This window comes from Anomaloglossus baeobatrachus, chromosome 2 (genome assembly GCF_048569485.1).
Source record: "Anomaloglossus baeobatrachus isolate aAnoBae1 chromosome 2, aAnoBae1.hap1, whole genome shotgun sequence".
Taxonomy (NCBI): Eukaryota; Metazoa; Chordata; class Amphibia; order Anura; family Aromobatidae; genus Anomaloglossus; species Anomaloglossus baeobatrachus.
Window position 1 is genome coordinate 149,132,396 of NC_134354.1, and position 20,249 is coordinate 149,152,644.

At 44.2% G+C, this 20,249-nt stretch overlaps 1 protein-coding gene across 2 annotated transcripts in view; it reads left to right on the forward strand.

Moving 5' to 3' along the window:
* ADGRG2 (adhesion G protein-coupled receptor G2) overlaps window positions 1–20,249 on the forward strand; it is a 229,208-nt gene that overhangs the window by 49,763 nt on the left and 159,196 nt on the right. For both annotated transcript variants that reach the window (XM_075335436.1, XM_075335437.1), the window contains exon 2: window positions 1,870–1,988. In XM_075335436.1, the coding sequence (XP_075191551.1) occupies window positions 1,871–1,988 (118 nt within the window). In that variant the 5' untranslated portion in view covers window position 1,870. The remainder of the gene's footprint in view (window positions 1–1,869; window positions 1,989–20,249) is intronic.

Consider the following 20,249-nt stretch of genomic DNA (forward strand, 5'->3'; position numbering starts at 1 on the left):
CCAGTCGTGGGAGTCTTCCTAAATCTTTATTCTAGCTGCTCCAGCTAAGCTTGTCTCTTTTATTAATCGTCTACCTTGTTGCTCATTCCTCCTGATCCTATTATGGATCACTGAACACACCCAATAGACAAAAAACATGAGATATAATGGGCATTAAGAGATCAAGGACATGCACAGAACCATTGTAAGCTCCCGCATAGGCTTCCATCTATCAGTATTTATACATGGACAATAGCTTGTTTGTCATTAGGTAATTAAATGATAAAGCTTGTGTAATATTATAAATTTTTGCAGCATGCAAAATTTTAAAGTAGATGAGTAAATACATGAAAGTTTTCAACATATCATGAATGAGTTTTCCCACAAAACTGACAGACCTGTATATAGAGCATGTTGAAAAACTAATGCACTACCAGGATGCAGCAAGTCCTCCTTTTTTTTTTTTGTCCTGGGCAGTTTACATCTTCTGCCATTTGTCTGCGAGTATTTGCTTGGCATTTGGAGGATTTAAATCCTCTCTCTATATATATATATATATATATATATATATATATATATATATATATATATATATAGCATGTTGGCACTTTTTGCATGATCCAAATCTTACTTCTCTTACATTTTCTTCCTCATTTTCATAATCAAAGTTATACTTCCGGCACCCAGCACTGTGGTTCTCATACTTCCTTTCTTAAAGGGAATCTGTCAGCGGGTTTTTACTATGTAATCCAAGGACCGCATGCTGCAAAGGTTTATTTGCAGATTTCAGCAATGCCTCTCTTATCAAGGTCCTTGCTGTTGTTTACTTCCAATAATTGAAGACCAGAACCTAGCACCAGAACCTTATCAATGCTAGACTACATTGCCTGCTGCACAGCATTCCGACTCGCTCCCCTCCTGTGATTAGCAGCTCACTGTCTATGTACAATGTCTATAGAGAGCCTGAAATGGGCGGGGGCAGCTCTCTGAGCTCTGCTGCATTGCTAAATCTAAAAACTCTGATTGTGACAGAACCACTACACCCAATAAACTAAGTGATACATAGTTGGATTCAAGCTCTCTTTGCTGGATACATTGATGATGTTGATAACAGCAAACTTGCAGAGAATAAACTATAAGCCTTTAAACATTTCCTTAATGGAAAAAATCCACCTGTAAAGTTTTAAGAATAGACCCAAGGAACCCTAAATAGTGAAAATATCATAAAATCACCAGAATAAGGGAACCAAATAGAAGAAGGACCAGAACAATAAATAAATTAGGCGAACAATTTTATTAGTATTTGTAAGATATTCAGTATGTGACATATACTAATAAAATTGTTGGCTTCATTATTTATTGTTCTGGTCCTCCTATTTCGTTCCCTTATTCTGGTGATTTTATGATATTTTCACTATTTAGGGTTCCTTGGTTTTGGTCTTGCAGAGAATGAAGGACTGGTTATAGTGGAGCCAAGCTATGAACACTGATCGGCTGCAGCATTCACTTTTTGTCTAAGCAAATTCAGACAACATGTGCTTGCTGTAGTTGATCATTGGCCACTGATTGGCTGCAGCACTCATGTGAGTCTAAACATGAATGTTGATAAATGCAGGGCATCAGGTAACCTAACATTGGCTATCGGGTAGCGGTGTCAGTTTTGAGAGGTGAGTATCAATTTTATTTTTTTTTTGTACTCCCCCCTCTGGACTCATTAAGAAACGGTTGTCCATTAGTAATTAACTACTTTATTATATGTGAATAACGTAAATCCATGCCCAAAATGTTATCTTTACCCCTTAGCCAGATATTTTGTATACTTTGATTTTTTTTCTTTAATGATTTCCATTATTGAAATTTAATGTACAATGTGTGTTTTGTGTTTTTCAGGATGTTGCTGTCTGGTTTTCCGAGTGCATCAAGTGGCAAAACAAAACATCGTCCTGTGAAATTAAAGAATATTCAGACAATATGTATATTGGTGTGTGTTCTCACTATCCCAGAAGTAGGTAAGAAATCTCAGCTCACTGTCATTTTAACTGTGAACAGGTGTAGTATACAAAGGCAATAAATCATTTTCAGAATTACAAGAAAAATATCAATATAATAATTTACATTAGCAAATTCATTTCAGTTATGTTTTATTTTGTAAAATAAATGGATTTATTTTACATGGCTTAATATACATTTGTGTTTAAAAATCACAACTGTGAGTTTTTGTGTATACACCCATGTAAAGAATGTACATGTGCTAGACTCTGAAGGGGAGTCTCGAGGAGCTTAGGTGCGGCACTGCACTTAATCAATATCTTTTTGAACTTTGGCCAGTCTTTCAATTAAACTTTTACCAGACTAGAATCTCATTCAGCACTAGCCCAAAAGGCAGAAAAACACAATATATTTGTGGCTATGTCTGCGTCACAGCTCCCTTTAGAAGTATGTTGCCTGCAACAAGTTTTTACAATTTTAACGCAAGCAGATAATGCACACTTCAGGTCCAGAAAGTTAACTATTCACCTGTCACTTATATATAAATATACACCTATTTGTGCAGGTAAGGTGTGGTTTTCTGGCTATAAAATAGAAATAAGGGTAAGCGTGACACTGTGATATATCACTCCAGCTGACAGTAAAAAGGATATTTCAAAATACAGTATGTGACTAACAAAGGAATGTGGCTGCTTTCAGTGTAAAGCTTAAGTTATTGAGGGAGGGGAAATGCCATACAGCGTGCACAGTATGACTAAACATATCTTTTCTGATCACGCAGTGACTGCACCTGTATGCTGTAACTGATTTGTCCCATGTCTTTCCTGGAGTGCACCGCTCCCCAAACTTCCTACTCGATTGATATTTTCCCCCTCTGTGCTGCTGGGCCCAATTATACATTCCTGATGCTGCTATATGAGGCAGCTTAAGGCTACATACGCACTCTGCGTTTTTTGCTGCGTTTTTGGTGCAGTTTGGTTGTCAGAACTTTCTGACATTTGACTTCCCAGCAAAGTCTATGAGAAGTCAGATTTTCTATGCGGACATTGCAGTTTATTTGTCAGCGTTTTATTTGGCAAAAGTTTGTGACAAAAAAAAATGCAGCTTGTTCATTCTTCCTGCGTTTTTGTCAACATTTGTCACAAAAAAGCAGCAAAAATGCATGTTGTGAAAAACGCACCAAAAACACACCGAAAACGCACCGAAAACACAGCAAAAACGCACCTACAATTACAAGCAATTTTTGTGACATTTCCAGGCTGTCTCTGACAAGGTGCAGTTTTGGCTGCATTTTGGCTGCAGTTTTGGCTGCAGTTTGTAAACACAAAAAGATGTAGACTTAGGCCATGTGTGCACGTTGCGTCCTGAACCTTGCAGTTAGCAACGCATCCTCTGGCAGAATTTGTCAATGTCAAATTTCTTTGTGACCACAAAAACGCAGGAAAAATGCCTGCGTTTTTGTCGCGTTTTGACCGCGTTTTACATGCTTTTTCAGTGCTTAAAATGGGATGCGTTTTCCATACAAAGACACTACTAAATAAAGTTTGCACATTCAAACACTAGGAAAAAAATGTAAAAAATTAAAAAATATCCTTTAAATCAAACATTATAATGATAATTTTCATAAAAAGATTATTGAGATTTAATATTTATGTTAAAAATAAATTTATCTTATTGTTTGACTTTATTTTTAAAGTCGGGCTGCATGTGAGGGCAAAAGGAAACCTCTTGACCTCACTATAATGCTAAAAACGCATGCTTAAATGTTGTCAAAAAAGCATGCGTTTAGCATCAAAAAAGCATGTAAAACGCATGAATTTTGATTTTGGATGCGTTTTGATAATTGTCATTGACTTCAATGTTAGTAAAACGCTGCCAAAATAGCAAAAACAATTGACATGCTGCTTTTTCAAACGCAGAGATTTTGATACATTTTACGCACCTAAAATGCTGCATTTGTATAAGCATTGTACGCACAAGAAAACTCAAATTTCCATAGACTTTGCCTGGAAATCAAAACGCATGCAATTTTGCAATAAAACGCTGCAGCTCAAAACACTGCGGAAACGCATGAAAAAAACGCAACGTGTGCACACAGCCTTACCTCTGCAGAATTGGAGGAGCAGAGTAGCACTTAAAGAGGTTGTACTTTTAAACTATAGGCTTAAAAACCAACAGACATGAATAGAAGAGGAAGGATAAATCCAACGAGCTCAATGGTTGTTGATGATTAAAAAATATTTTCTTTATTTCAAAAATAAATAAAAGTTCAGATAGCAGAAAAAAACAAATCAGTTCAGGTAGAGATGGAAGATTACTGCTGTAAACGCACGGCAAGACGCGGTTCGGCTATACCTTTATCATTGCCATAATTATTGTTTTTCTTTGTCGCTCCATTGGGAGACCCAGACAATTGGGTGTATAGCTATTGCCTCTGGAGGCCACACAAAGTATTACACTTAAAAGTGTAAGGCCCCTCCCCTTCTGGCTATACACCCCCAGTGGGATCACTGGCTCACCAGTTTTGTGCTTTGTGCGAAGGAGGCAACACATCCACGCATAGCTCCACTTTTTAGTCAGCAGCAGCTGCTGACTATGTCGGATGGAAGAAAAGAGGACACATATAGTGTCCCCAGCATGCTCCCTTCTCACCCCACTGTATGTCGGAGGTGTTTGTAAGGTTGAGGTACCCATTGCGGGTACGGCGGCAGGAGCCCACATGCTGATTCCTTCCCCATCCCTTTTTACAGGGCTCTGGGTGAAGTGGGATTTACCGGTCTCCAGGCACTGAGACCGTGCTCCATCTACAGCCCCTGGAGAAGATGCTGGATGGAGCGGAGTACATCAGGGACATGGCCCTGCTTCCTCAAGGTACTCTGTGTCCCCGTGCATTTGGCGCTCACACCGCAGCATGCTGGGTGTTGTAGTGCGCCGGGGGACATCAGCGCTGCGGCGCCTGTGCCATGGCCTCATTCAGCTTTGCTGAAGCAGGCTCACTTATGGGAATTGGTCGCGCCGGCCGCTGGGACTGCGGCGCGGCTGGCACTTGTAGTGCGCCGGGGACTTCAGCGCGGCCTGCGCTTTTACGGCGGCCGCGCTGATAACTAGAGTCCCCGGCTTTTGCGGCCTGCTTCCGTTCGTTCCCGCCCCCAGACCTGCCAGTCAGGAGAGGGGCGGGACGCTGGCCACTTCCAGGAATCGGTCGCGCCGGCCGCTGGCAGCGGCGCGGCTGGCACTTGTGGTGCGCCGGGGACTTCAGCGCGGCCCGCGCTTTTACGGCGGCCGCGCTGATAACTAGAGTCCCCGGCTTTTGCGGCCTGCTTCCGTTCGTTCCCGCCCCCAGACCTGCCAGTCAGGAGAGGGGCGGGACGCTGGCCACTTCTATGAATCTGTCGCGCCGGCCGCTGGAACTGCGGCGCGGCTGGCACTTGTGGTGCGCCGGGGACTTCAGCGCGGCCCGCGCTTTTACGGCGGCCGCGCTGTTAACTCGAGTCCCCGGCTTCTGGGCCTAGTCTCCCTTCGTTACCGCCCACAGCCCTGACAGTCAGGGTAGGGGCGTGACGCTGCATAGAGCAGAGCTGAGAGCTGGAGTATGTTTTGCATACTCCACCCCTCTCACTGTGTGCACTGTGAATCCGGATTCCCGCACTTTCTCAGGCACGCCCACGGCTTCCTTCTCTACAAGGACACCGGCAGCCATTAGTGTCAGTTTCTGTACGATACAGAGACAAGTGTGGAAGACCCTGGCATTCTGATAGTCACACAATCGCTGTAACAGGCGTTAAGCAGCACCTGTGGTGCTAACCCCACTAGTGCAGAAGTGCACTTATAGATATGCTTGTACTATATACATTGCACTGTTTGGTCGCACGTTGTATATACCCTCCTGGATTATGCGGAGGAGTTATCAGCATATTCTCTGTGTAAAACAAAGGTGCAGAACCACATGTTTTTCTATACAGCTGGTACAGCATGTACGGCTATACGGCCGGCAGGTACATAGACTCCCATTGTATGCACTAATGGCCAGGGGATGAGGACGGTGTCTGCAGTATTTACTGACAGTTTTTCTGAGACTATGGCTATGATACTAGAAGCCTAGCAGTCCGGACATGTCTCTCACAATATGGGCACTGTTGAATCATTGATCCATGGCCCCCCTCAGTGTGAATAACTAACAGCTCCGGGAATGTCACACGCATCCCAGAGTCACGGCTCTGCACGGACGTCAGTCCCAGACAGCCTAAGTGGGCTCGCTATGAGCGGCCTCGGTTTCATCAGGGTCCTAACAGAAGGACTCGCTGTGTAATGAGGCGGAAGTAGCGGCTCAGGATTCTGATCCTGAGACCGCTCTCAATCTGGATACACCTGTTTGTGACGCCATAGTAAATAATCTTATAGCGTCCATCTATAGAATGTGGGTTATTTCTCACAGCTCCTCCAGTGGAGGAGTCAGCTTCACGTATTTTTCTGGACCACTCTGCCTTCAGAGAGGCAGTCCAGGAACACCACGCTTATCCAGATATGCGCTTCTCCAAACGGCTTAGGATACACGTTATCCCTGTCCCCTGACTTGGTCAAGGACTGGACCCAATGTCCCGAGCGGCATCCTCCAATCTCCAGGCTTGTAGCTAGATCCATAGTTGCAGTGGGAGATGGAACTGCAAACTCAAAGATGCCACTGACAGACAGATGGATCTCTGGTCGAAAGCCATCTATGAGGCTGTCGGCGCACCGTTGGCTCCGGCATTCTCTCCCTTGGGGCACTCCAAGCTATTTCAGCTTGTCTTACACAGATTGACACGGTTACACGTACATCTGTGCCGCAGGTGGCATCCTTAACCTCTCAAATGTCTGCATTTGTTTCTTACGCGATTCAGGTTGTCCTGGACTCTGCGAACCGTGCGGCGGTAGCCTCCGCTACTCCGTGTTTTTAAGCAGAGCCTGGTCTGCTCGTTAAGTGAATGGAAGGCAGATTCTGCTTCCAAAAAAGGTTGCCTAACCAGTTGCCTTTTTCTGCTGACCGACTGTTTGGTGAGCGTTGGATGTAACCATCAAACAGTCCAGGGGTAAGGATTCATCCTTTCCTCAGCCCGGACACAACAAACCCCAACAGAGCAAGAGGCAGTCGGGGTTTTCGGCCTTTTCGAGGCTCGGGCAGGTCCCATTTTTCCTCGTCCAATGTGGACTCAAAAGGATCAGAGGAGCTAAGATTCTTAGCGGGCTCAGTCTCGCCCAAAAAAGCGACAGTCTGAAAACCCGCTTCCAAGGCGGCTTCCTCATGACTTGCGGCCTCGGTCGGTAGCAGGCTCTCCCGCCTTGGCGATATTTAGCTGCCATAGGTCAATGACCATTGAGTGTGAGACATTCTGTCTCACGGGTACAGGATAGAGCTCACTTCTCGTCCTCCAACTCGATTCTTCAGAATTTCTCCACCTCCCGGCCGGGCCGCTGCTCTTCTGCAAACAGGGTGCACTCTATAGGCAGAAAGAGTGATGACCCCCGTTCCTCTTCAGGAACAAGGTCACGGTTTTTACCCCAAATTCTTTGCGGTACCTATAACAACGGGCCGTTCCGTCCCGTTCTGGATCTAAAAATGCTCAGCAAGCTCGTGGACACCAGGCGGTTCCGGATGGAATCCCTCCGCCATGTCATCGCCTCAAGGTCCCAAGGATATTTCCTAGCATCATTAGGCATCAAGGATGCTTATCCACACGTGCCGATTGATCCAGAGCACTAGCGTTTCTACGCTTCGTTATAGGAGACGAACACCCTCTGTTCGTAGCGCTACCTTCCGGCTAGCGACAGTCCAACTGGTCTTCGCCAAGGTCAGGGCAGCAGTAGTCACAGTCCTGCACTCTCAGGGTCACTCTGTGGTCCCGTATTTAGACGATCTACTTGTCAAGGCACTCTCTTAGGAAACATGCCAACACTGCCCGAACGTTGCGCTGGAGACTCTCTAGAGTTTTGGGTGGATCATCAACTTTTTAAAGTCAGATCCGACCCCGACCCTATCGATAACATATCTAGGCATAGAGTTTCTTACTCTCTCAGCGATAGTGAAGCTGCCGCTAGACAAACAGCATTCACTACGGGCTGCAAGCTCTTCTTAAGAACCAGTCGCACACATTGAGACGCCTCATGCACTTCCTACGTAAGATGGTAGCAATGGAGGCAGTTCCTTTCGCGCAGTTTTACTGCGTCCACTACAATGGGACATTCTCCGCCAATGGGACGAGGAGTCGACGTCCCTCAACAGAGTCGTCGTTCTTTCTCAGGCGGCCAAGGAATCTCTACGGTGGTGGCTTCTTCTCACCTCTTGGTCAAAAAGAAGGTCCTTCCTATCCCCGTCCTGGGCGATAGTTACGACAGACGCGAGTCTATCAGGGTGGGGAGCAGTTTTTCTCCACTACAGCGCTCAGGGTACGTGGACTCAGCAAGAGTCCACTCTTCAGATCAATGTTCTTGAACACAGAGCAGTGTATCTTGCCCTACAATCCTTCCAACAGCGGCTGGAAAGCAAGCATATCCGACTTCAGTCGGACAGCTCCACAGCGGTGGCATACATCAACCACCAAGGAAGAACGCGCAACCGGCAAGCCTTCCAGGAAGTCCGGCAGGTTCTGATGTGGGTGGAAGACACGGCATCCACCATATCCACAATTCACATCCCAAGTGTGGAAACTAGGAAGCTGACTTCCTAAGTCGCTGAGGTGTGGCCGAAAGAGTATGGTCTCCTCACCCGGACGGGTTTCAGGAGATCTGGCGCCGCTGACAGAGGCCGGACGTCGATCTAATGGCGTCACGGCACAACAACAATGTGCCAGCTTCATGGCACGGTTTCACAATCATCGAGCTCTGGCGGCAAACGCCTTAGTTCAGCATTGGTCGCAGTTCCAGCTACCTTAGGTGCCACCTCTGGCATTGTTGCCCAGAGTACTGCGCTAGATCAAGACCGACTGCGGCCGCGCCATCCTCGTCGCTACAAATTGGCCGAGGATGTTGTGGTACTCGGTTCTGTGGTGCCTCACGGTAGGCTAACCGGGGGCACTACCAGACCAATCAGACTGGCTGTCTCAAGGGCCATTCTTCCATTTGAATTCTACGGCCCTCAACCGGATGGTGTGGCATTGAGTCCTGGAACCTAGTGTCGTCAGGATTACCTCAGGACGTGGTTGCCACCATGAGACAGGCTAGCATACCAACGTCCGCCAAGATTGACCACAGGACGTGGAAGATGTTCTTATCTCGGTGCTCGGCGCAGGGTGTTTCTCCCTGGCCGGTTGCATCGTCTATGTTTCCTTCCTTCCTGCAATCTAGGTAGGAAAATGGGTTGTCGCTCAGTTCCCTTTAGGGACAAGTCTCAGCGCTATCTGTATTTTTTCAGAAACGACGACTTCCTCAGGTACGCACGTTCCTACGGGGAGTTTGTCTTCTCAGCACTCCGTACAAGCGGCCGTTAGAGCCCTGAGATCTGAACAAGGTTCTAATTGCTCTCCAGATGCCGCCTTTCGAGCCTTTGAAGGATGTCTCCCTTCCCGTTTTTCACGGGAAGTGGCCTTCTAGTAACGGTCTCGTCTCTTAGGAGAGTTTCCGAGCTAGCAACGCTCTCATACAAACTCCCTTCCTGGTCCTTCACCAGGACAGGGTAGTTCTGCGTCCGGTTCCGGAATTTCTCCCTAAGGTGGTATCCCATTTTCATATCAATCAGGATATCACCTCACCTTCTTTGTGTCCTCGTCCAGTCCATCAATTTCAGAAAGATTTGCATCTGTTGGTTCTGGTGAGAGCACTCAGGTTCTACTTCCCGCATGGCGCTCCTGCGCCACCCGGATGCACTCTTTGTCCTTGTCGCTGGTCGGCGTAAACAGTCGCAAGCTTCCAGATCCACCCTTGCTCGGGGGCTCGAGGAACCAATTCTTGAAACCTACAGTTCTACTGGGCTTCTGGTTCTCTCAAGGCCGAAGGCCCATTCTACCAGAGCCGTGGGTGCATCCTGGGCATTACGGCACCAGGCTACGGCTCAGCAGGTGTGTCAGGCACCCACCTGGTCGAGTCTACTTACTTTTACCAAGCATTATCAGATGCATACCTACGCTTCGGCAGACGCCAGCCTAGGTAGATAAGTCATTCAGGCGGCGGTTGGCCACCTGTAGGAGAGGGCCGTTTGACGGCCCTATCATGAGGTATTCTTTTACCCACCCAGGGATTGCTTTTGGACATCCCAATTGTCTGGGTCTCCCAATGGAGCGACAAAGAAGAAGGGAATTTTGTTTACTTACCGTAAATTCCTTTTCTTCTAGCTCCAATTGGGAGACCCAGCACCCGCCCTGTTTTCTCGGGGTTTTTCTGTTTTTTCGGGTACACATGTTGTTCATGTGGTATGGTTCAGTTCTCCGATGTTTCCTCGGATTGAATTGGTCTTTAAACCAGTTATTGGCTTTCCTCCTTCTTGCTTTGGCACTAAAACTGGTGAGCCAGTGATCCCACTGGGGGTGTATAGCCAGAAGGGGAGGGGCCTTACACTTTTAAGTGTAATACTTTGTGTGGCCTCCAGAGGCAATAGCTATACACCCAATTGTCTGGGTCTCCCAATTGGAGCTAGAAGAAAAGGAATTTACGGTAAGTAAACAAAATTCCCTTCTTTGCTGCTATCTGTACTTTTTATTTATTTTTGAAATAAAGAAAATATTTTTTATTCATCAACAACCATTGAGCTCGCTGGATTTATCCTTCCTCTTCTATTCAATTGCTGGCAAGAGCTCCTGCCATTCAATCCGACGCAGAGCCTCCTCATGAAATAGCAGCATACACTGGACTGTGTTTGGTAAGCTGGCTTTTTTAGTGGTTTCTTTCCTTAACAGACAGATGACTGCTACCTGCCTGTCCTACCTGATGATGGATCATTGCAGTCACAAACCGATCCTTCCAGTGATTCTGCTGCTTCAAGTCATGAGAGCAGCTCTTTCTCTTCCATGCTACTCTGTTGATTGGGTGTGACTGCCAACGTCTGGCTCATCTCGTCTGGCTTATCAGGAAACAGGGAGCCAGCTGGCTGTCAATCAGCATTTGTGTCGGCAGAGCGGGAAAGAAGTTAGGCTATGTGCGCACTAGGCCGTTTTACCTGCGGATTTGCTGCGGAAATTTCTTGAGAAATGTCTGCAATCTTTGTGCAGACATTTCCCAGCAAATCCTATGAGAAGAAAAAATAGCTGTGCGCACGCTGCGGATTTTTCTCAAGAAATTTCCTTGAGAAGATTTTCTTGAGGCCTAAAACACACTTCCGCAAAAAAAACGTACGTGTCTCACGGTCCGTTTTTCAGGTCCGTGTTCCGTTTTTTAGGGGCGTTTCTCTGGTACGTATGGCATCCGTGTGATGGCGTATGCGAGCCGCATGTGCGTGTGGAATGTCCGTATTGACATAAAATATGTACGTGTGCTGTCCGTATGCTGTCCGTTTTTAAAGGCCCGCATTCTTACCCAATTAACGTTGTTAATCATTCATCATGAGATCCTGGTGTTGTTGTTTGCTTTCAATTGACCTGATAGATTGGAAACAAGTGTTTCAGATTTCGTGATTAAAAACGGACACGGACGATACGTGCTGAACACGGACATACTCCGTGTGCGGTCCGTGCAGGCACGGACCCATAGACTAAAGCGGGTCCGTGCCTGCGTGCTGCCGGCCAAAAACGGACATGTTGTCCATGTAGAAAAGAGCACACACGTACTTACCACACGGACACACGTTCCGTGTGATTTTACGTGTGTGTGCCATCTACCATTGAATAACATGGGTCTCCGTGTGTACGTGTCTCCGGTACGTGCTAATACGTACTGCACACGTACAAAAAAAAACGGATGTGTGTTGTGGGTCTGAGAAAATTTCTTGAGAAAATGAGCATGTCAATTCTTTTCTGCAAGTACCTGCGGATTTCTGCAGTACAGCCTGCAAAATCCCCAGGGAACAACCTGCGGGAAAATCGCGGCAAATTCGCGGCTAATCCGTGGTAAATCCGTATGCGGATTTGGTGCGGATTTTTTCTGGAGGTCCGGAAATCTTCCACTCCCAGAAGTTTCTCAAAAAATTTTCTTGAGAAACTTCACATTTCTAGTGCACACAAAGCCATAAGGCTACTTTACACCAGACAATCTATCGTGCGATGGATCGTCGGGGTCACGTTTTTGTGACGCACATCCGGCATCGCTGGCGATGCCGGCCTGTGTGACACCTCCTAGCGACGCAGTATCGCTCACAAATCGTGAGTCGTGTACTGGTCGCTAGGTTCCATAATACCGTTTAATTTAGTTGTTCATCGTTTCCGTGGTAGCACACGCCGCTCCATGTGACACCCCGGGAACGATGAACAGCAGCTCACCTGCTTCACGCGGCCGCCGCCAGCTATGTGAAGGAAGGAGGTGGGTGGGATGTTTACGTCCCGCTCATCTCCGCCCCTCCGCTTCCATTGGCCGGCGGCCGTGTGACGTCACTGTGACGCCGAACGTCCCTCCCACTCCAGGAAGTGGACGTTCGCTGCCCACAGCGTGATCGCACGAGAGGTAAGTACGTGTGACGGGGGTTACCGACTTTGTGCGACACGGGCAGCGATTTGCCCGTGACGCAAAAAGGACGGGGGCGGGTACGATCGATTGTGAAATTGCACAATCAGTCGTACCGTGTAAAGCAGCCTTTACTGTTCTGTCAATGTGTGATATCGGCAGAAGTCACAGAATCACCGTTAGGCCGGTGTCACACTTGCGATTGCCTGGCGTGTATCTTGCGTGAGTCTCGCGGTGCATCACCCGGCACGGACTCCAACTCTCCTAACAGGAGCGGGTCGGTTGTATGCATCTGTATGCAACCGACCCGCTCCTGTGAGGAGAGTGTGAGTTTGTGCTGGGTGATGCACTCGAGCGGGATACACGCAAGGCAATTGCAAGTGGGACACCGGCCATACAGGCAAACTGGGAACGCTCTCTACTGGCAGGGATCAAACAATTAAAAAAAATAAAATTTCAAATCACCAGCCATTCGCCAAGTTGAAAATTAAAGGGTTAAAAAATATATACACATATTTGGTATTGCTGCATTCATAAATGCCCAAACTATGAAAGTATAAAATCAATTAATCTGATCGGTAAACGGCGAAACTTAAGTTTTTTAGTTGTCACAAATGTTGTACTAAATGCAACAGGCGATCAAAATGTTTTATCTGAACAAAAGTGGTACCAATAAAAATGTCAGCTCAAGACATAAAATGTAAACCATAACTAAGCCCCACATCCCGAAAAAAGAGAATACTACGGGTCGTGGAAAATGACTCAAAAAGTGCTCCACTTTTTTTTTGGACAAGCGAATTTTTTTTAGCCCCTTTGCTAAAAGTAAACCTTTTTGGTGTCTATGAACTCGCACCGACACATCAGTTTTACCATATAGTGAACACAATGAATAAAATACCTCCAAACCAATCGTGTAATCGCACCTTTTTTAAATTTTTCCGCACTTGGAATTTTTTTGCCGTTTTCCAGTACACTATATGGTAAAACTCATGGTTTCATTTAAAAGTACAGCTCATCCTACAAAACAAGCCCTCACATGACCAGATTGACTGAAAAATAAAAAAGTTATGGCTCTCAGAAGAAGGGGAGCAAAAAATAAATAAAAAAAAAAAATCGAAAAACAAAAAACCGCCCGGGGATGGAGGGGTTAAATCCTTACGTTTCTTAAAGAAATGCATTTGCTGTTTTATAGAAACAGATAGTTAAAATTGTTTGCTAATGAGTTGTAAGCTCAGTGCGGTGGGCAGTGCACTTATGGCTCTCCTGCCTCTTTCCCTATTCCATGCCCTCTGCCGGCCTCCTGTCTCTGACTGACAGGGCACTCACGTTTCACTTACTTGTCAGACAGGAATAAGAGACAGAAACAGGAGAGCTGCAAGTGCAGAGCCCGACCCCAAAGCACTGCACTTGCAACTCATTAGTAGATAATTTCAACTATGGATTTCTCTAAAACAGCAAAACATATTTCTACAAGAAAAGTAATTATTTAATCAGCATGAAAGCGCCTTTGTATACATGTCATTACTTTGAGGTATAAAATCCTGTTGACAGGTTCTCTTTAAAGGGAATCTGTCACCAGGTTTTTGCTACTTCATCTGAGAGCAGCATAATGTAGAGACAATGACCCTAATTCCAGCAGTATCATTTACTGATCTGATTGCTGTCATTTTGATAAAATCAATGTTTTTTCTGCTGCAGATCTAGCAGTTACACAGAGCTCATGAATATGCTGGATTACCTGGCAACAGGCCAAGTAGTCCTCTAATGATAATCTACTGCTGATTAAACAGTGACTTTATCAAAGCTACACTAAGCAGCCAAGTAAGGGACACATCGCTGGAATCAGGGTCTCTGCCCCTATGTTATGCTGCTCTTAGATTAGGTGGCAAAAACCTCCTTCAGATTCCCTTTAAGTGGTATGAAAGAGGGATAGACTTGACAAAGTAAAGTGGTTATCCAAGATTAGAATAACATGGCTCCTTCATTCCTTAAAATGAGGCTAAGTAAAGCCTGCTGTATATGTTACGATTTCGCATACGATATCGTATCCGATCGTAACCGCCCTCATCGTATATGCGGCACGTTCAATTTGTTGAATGTGCCGCACAAACGATTAACCCCCATCACACGTACCTACCCGTCCATACGACCTCGATGTGGGCGGCGAACATCCACTTCCTGGAGTGGGAGGGACGTTCGGTGTCACAGCGACGTCACGCGGCAGCCGGCCAATAGAAGCGAAGGGGCGGAGATGAGCGGGACGTAAACATCCCACCCACCTCTTTCCTTCCGCATTGCTGGCCGGGAGACGCAGGTAAGATCTGTTCATCGTTCCCGGGGTGTCACACACTGCGATGTGTGCTACCCCGGGTACGATGAACAATCTGACGTTCAGTTTTTAGGAATTGAACGACATGCGTGCGATGAACGTTTTAACGTTCAATCGCAATCGCACATACCTGTCACACACTACAATGTACCTTAGGATGCCGGATGTGCGTCACTTATGACGTGACCCCGCCGACACATTGTAAGATATATTGTAGCGTGTAAAGCGGGCTTAACTGTAGGGGAACTAGAGAAAAAAAAAACGTTTGCCAAGAGACATTTATGGCGGAGGAGGGAGTTTTAATCTTGGTGTAAAAGATAGACCATATCTTAAAAGGAACCTGTCACTAGGTTTTTCCCTTTTTCCAGTAAGCTCTTATATACAGCATTCCAGACTACTGTATATAAGAGTATATAAAATGGGCCACACAATGTTGAGTCAGGAGTGGTCCATTTTAGCCACTGTACTTTGCAGTGCTTGGACTCAAAACAATCACTGATTATATATTTTTTTAGCAATTTACAAATTGTAAATGTAGAAAGATTCCTTTAATATAAAATCCTTGTGTTGTGAATCATATAATACACTAGGATATACAGTATACCAGTATAGAGTCTACCCTGGTATTTTCTCGTCCATTGCCAGCCGCATGCTGCTGCATTTACCAGAGCTGTTATGAGTCTGTGATCTTACAAGACTTACTAGATATTACGCTATACTTTGATTCAGTATATTTACGAATATATTTATAAAAATAAATATTTTTTTTCTTTTGCTTAATTAGAATTTGTCATCAGTTGGCTAAAATCCAAGCATCACATTTTTTAAAGGAAATTATAGCATTCAATTACTATGTGGCTTTTGGATCCAGCGATGGCAAATTAAAATAAATGTTCTGGTCTAAAATTTCCATTTCGAGATCTGGGAAGGGGTATGAATGAATGATTCTTTGACTTGAAGGAATTTCTAAGGAGCTCTGTAAAACCGAGCCGTCAGTTTACACTTATGGCATGGATTTTGTAGATTACATCAATTCACCTAAAAAAAACGTTTTGTAGATTTTTGCCATGTACAACTAGCCTCTTTTGATTACATAAAATGCTAAAATATTCTATAAGATTATGTGACAGTGTTGAGGCGTTGAAATAGCTCCCAATGACCGAAGTTTCTTTAGTTATAATATTATGTTACCAAAACATCTTTAGAATATTGTAAACTAGAAAAAAATGTAATGTCGGTCATTATCCACAAATCTAATTGATATAAGATGCATTTGCCACTCACAAATCAATAAAGGAATTCGCCTGTCAGAACATATTGATGATAGATCCGTAGACTATTAACCTGTAAAATGGGGTATTTACAGTGCGCGGGCTGTGGGCGTGCTGTTTTAAGCATCCATCGCCTCCAATCCCCACCTCCGCGACAGGATCATAGGGTTCCAAAAGGTCGTATCATACCTAGAAATCTGCTGAACCAAACTGGGACTGGATTTCGTAGGAGACCATTATTTTTGGACGTCCATAGCAAAACTAAGTAGTACAAGCAATCAGAAGGTTCAAGTGCCCTAAGTGAACTAAAAAAATACAGTGAAACATAAAGTTTTAAAAATATGAAAACATTTAAATATAAAAGTTCAAATCACGTGCCTTTTCCCCCATTAAAGATAAAAGAAATATAAAAAAAAATATACATGTGATCTCTCCATATCCATTAAAGTCCGATCTGTCAAAATATAAAATGTATTTATGTCAGGATTGTGGTATTTCGGCAGTCGCAACATACCGTAGTTAAATAAAATGCAATAAGAACTTATCAAAATGCCCTATTTACCCTACAATAATATAGTAATATTGATAAAAACAGAAGCTTGGCCCACAAGAAAACAAGACTTTGCACAGCTCCATTGACTCAAAAATGAAAACACTACGGGTATTGGAAAATGGCAACACAAATGACTTTTAATTACCGTATTTATTTTTCTTTACAAATTTCAGAATTTTTTTTCACTATCCCCTAAAAATTACTATGTTTCATAGTCCTACAGATCTGCAGAATCATACTGCCAGGTCATTTTTACCCCATAATAAACACCATAAAAACAACCCCTCCACCCCAAAAATAAATAAATAAACAAATAAATTAATTAAATAAATTAAATAAAATTCTGAATTGTGAGACTACTTTCCAATTTTGTCACATTTTGAATTTTTCCCATCTTACGGGGTATTGCACGGTAAATTGGTCATTCAAAGAACAACTTATCCTGCAAAAAAAACAGACTCTGCTACATTAATGGTAAAAAAATAATAGTTGTTGTAAAAAGGAGAGGAAAAAATGGAAAAAAGATTAAAGAGTTTGTCTCATCAAGACAAGACATGGAAGTGAGACCGCTCACTAGTCAGAACAGAAAGCCACTATAAGGGTTCCTGCATGAGTCTGTTTATATCGGACGAGTGCTTTCCGTGGTTTTGACAGATAGTACTTGCACCAATGTTTTTCTCTGGGGCTGAGCACATGTCCAATTTTTTTAATTGAACTGAGTGGTCTGAGGAAAAAAATTGATGATATGTCCGATATTGAGTTAAGTGTTGGATCAAAAACATTGGATAAAAAATGGCTAAGTAAAGGTGGCTTTACACGCTATGATATCGCTAAAGCGATCTTGTTGGGTCACGGAATTTGTGACGCACATCCGGCCGCTTTAGCGATGTCGTTATGTGTGACACCTATGATCGATTTTGAATTGTCGCAAAAACGTTCAAAATCGCTCATCGGTGACATCACCCCCTATTCCCAATTATCGTTGCTGCTGCTTGGACGATGTAGTTGGTCGTTCCTGCGGTAGCACACATCGCTACGTGTGACACTGCAGGAACGAGGAACCTTACCTTACCTGCGGCCGCCGGCAATGAGGAAGGAAGGAGGTGGGCGGGATGTTACGTCCCGCTCATCTCCGCCCCTCCGCTTTGATTGGGCGGCCGCTTAGTGACGTCTCTGTGACGCCAAACGAACCGCCCCTTTAGAAAGGAGGCGGTTCGCCGGTCATAGTGACTTTGCTAGGCAGGTAATAGTGTGACGAGTCCGTGCGATTTTGTGCGCCACGGGCAACGATATGCCTGTGTCGCACAAACGATGGGGACGGGTACGCATGCTAGCGATATCGGTAACGATATCGCAGCGTGTAAAGCGGCTCTTAGTCTATGGGTCCATGGAAAAAATCGGACTACACTGAGATAACATTCCAGGGCGTTTTTCAGACTGACTGAATGGAGAAGGAGAGAAACATTTTTGTTATTCCCCACCTCCAAGAAAAACGTATCCCACTCTGTTCAAACTCTGATTTTAGTCTGATCAGCATCATCAGACCGTTTTACTTGAATGTATAGAAAACCATCTTCTAACCTGGGCCTAATACAAAAACTGCGATTTGCCTGACTGAGGACTAGAAGGAAATGTCTGGCTGGCTGTTGTTACCGCATGGAAGGTTAGCTGTTTGTTGGCAGTGCCATTGAAATAGGATGTCTCATGAGAACCTGTTTGAAGGCATCAAGCCTCATCAAACTATTATTTTTATATAATGTTCGTTTTAAATGTTTAGTACAGTTGTATGCTATAGTGTAATTTTAATGCCATAATACTTGTAAAGTAATAGTGCAGTTCTCTGTACCAGTTATGTAAGATGTGGCCCACTAGTTAATTAACTACAATCTGTAACTGGCTCTGTTAGATCAAGACGGTGATTAAATGTTCCACAATTTATTTAATTGTTTGCAGCAGATTTTAGTGATAGGACAAAATAGCCATCACACCTTGACAGCCGCCTCAGAAAACAGTCAACTAACTCTATGGGGGATGGCAAAATGCAGCCACCTGGGAGACACCTCGGACTGGTGTAACAGGCGACTCGATGGTGCCCCCCTGCCGACTGAGCCCAGGGCAAATCCCCCGCCTGCCCCGTTAGATACACCACTGCGCACCTGAACTCTGGGCCCAAGGGTGCCCAAAAGCCCTCAGACACATTAGAAGACACCAGTATTATGAATAGCACAAGGCAGAGGTGGATCAAAAGTTACATTTCTGTCAACTTGTGAAGCATTAAGGAACTTGATCATGAATTATGCGAATGATGTGACTGTCATGGGAATGATTACAGATATTGATGAATCTGCATACTGTATCTCTCAGAAATCTTCACTGTTATAATAGTGTAATGCAAACAACATGATTTTAAATGCTGATAAAAATTGACACAGAACATTGTTAGAACATTGTTGTGCAAAATGTTACTTTAGAACAATCTCTCATCAGATTTCACAATGCAAACATTTTTAAACCCCCATTTTTAACCCCTTCACGATATAGGACGTAGCAGTGTAACATCAGCAACAGAAGAGTCCTTCGCTTGCTGCTGTTTAACTATTTAAATTATACTGTCAATCACTAACAATGGCTTCTCAACTACACTATTAGAACGACATAATCCAAAAGACTTGCAGCAGTAATTACAGTAAAAGGTGGTCCTACAAAGTAGGAAAACCATGTAGAATTTTCTTTGCACTTCCCAATTACCATACTTGCTACCACATTTGTGTCCATGTGATCCACACTGAGGCATATTTGTTTTTTTCCTGGCACTACAGATGAAATACTTACAGCACACGTACCGGAAAAAACACGACACTGAAATGAATGTTTTTTTTTATGTTAATGCTGTGCAAAGATAGATAGATAGATCGACAGACAGACAGAAAGATAGATAGATAGATAGATACTGTACATAGATTATGTACTTAGATAATAGATAAATAGATAGGTAATAGATACATAGCTACATAGATTGTCCAGCTATTTAGCAAAATAAATAAATAATTAAATGAAAGAAACAGTGTTGGTTCCCCCCCATTTTTGATAACCAGCAAAGGTAAAGCAGATAGCTGGAGGCTGGTATTATCAGGCTGGGAAGGCCCATGGTTATTTGGCCCTTTCCAGCTTAAAAATAGCAGCTCGCAGCCACCCCAGAATTAGAATTCATTAGATGCGTAAATTCTATCTCTTCCCGATTGTCCTGGTGCAGTGGCAGTCGGGTAATACTTTATGAGGTTGATGTCAGCTGTGAGCCCATGGGTTAGTAATGGAGTGGATCAGACATCCCCATTACTAACCCATTAAGTGTAAAAAGAAAAAAACACCAAAAAATTTTTTTATTTAAAAAAAAATCACTCCCCAACTCTCCATGGTTGACCAATTTATAAAAAAAAAACATGCAGGTCCTAAGTAGTCCACAGAATCTGAAGTAGTCCACAGTGAAATCTTGAAACACATAAAAAGAGAAATATAAAAAGAAGAGACTGTCCCTCATTCACCAAATTATTAGAAAGTAAAGTTCCTA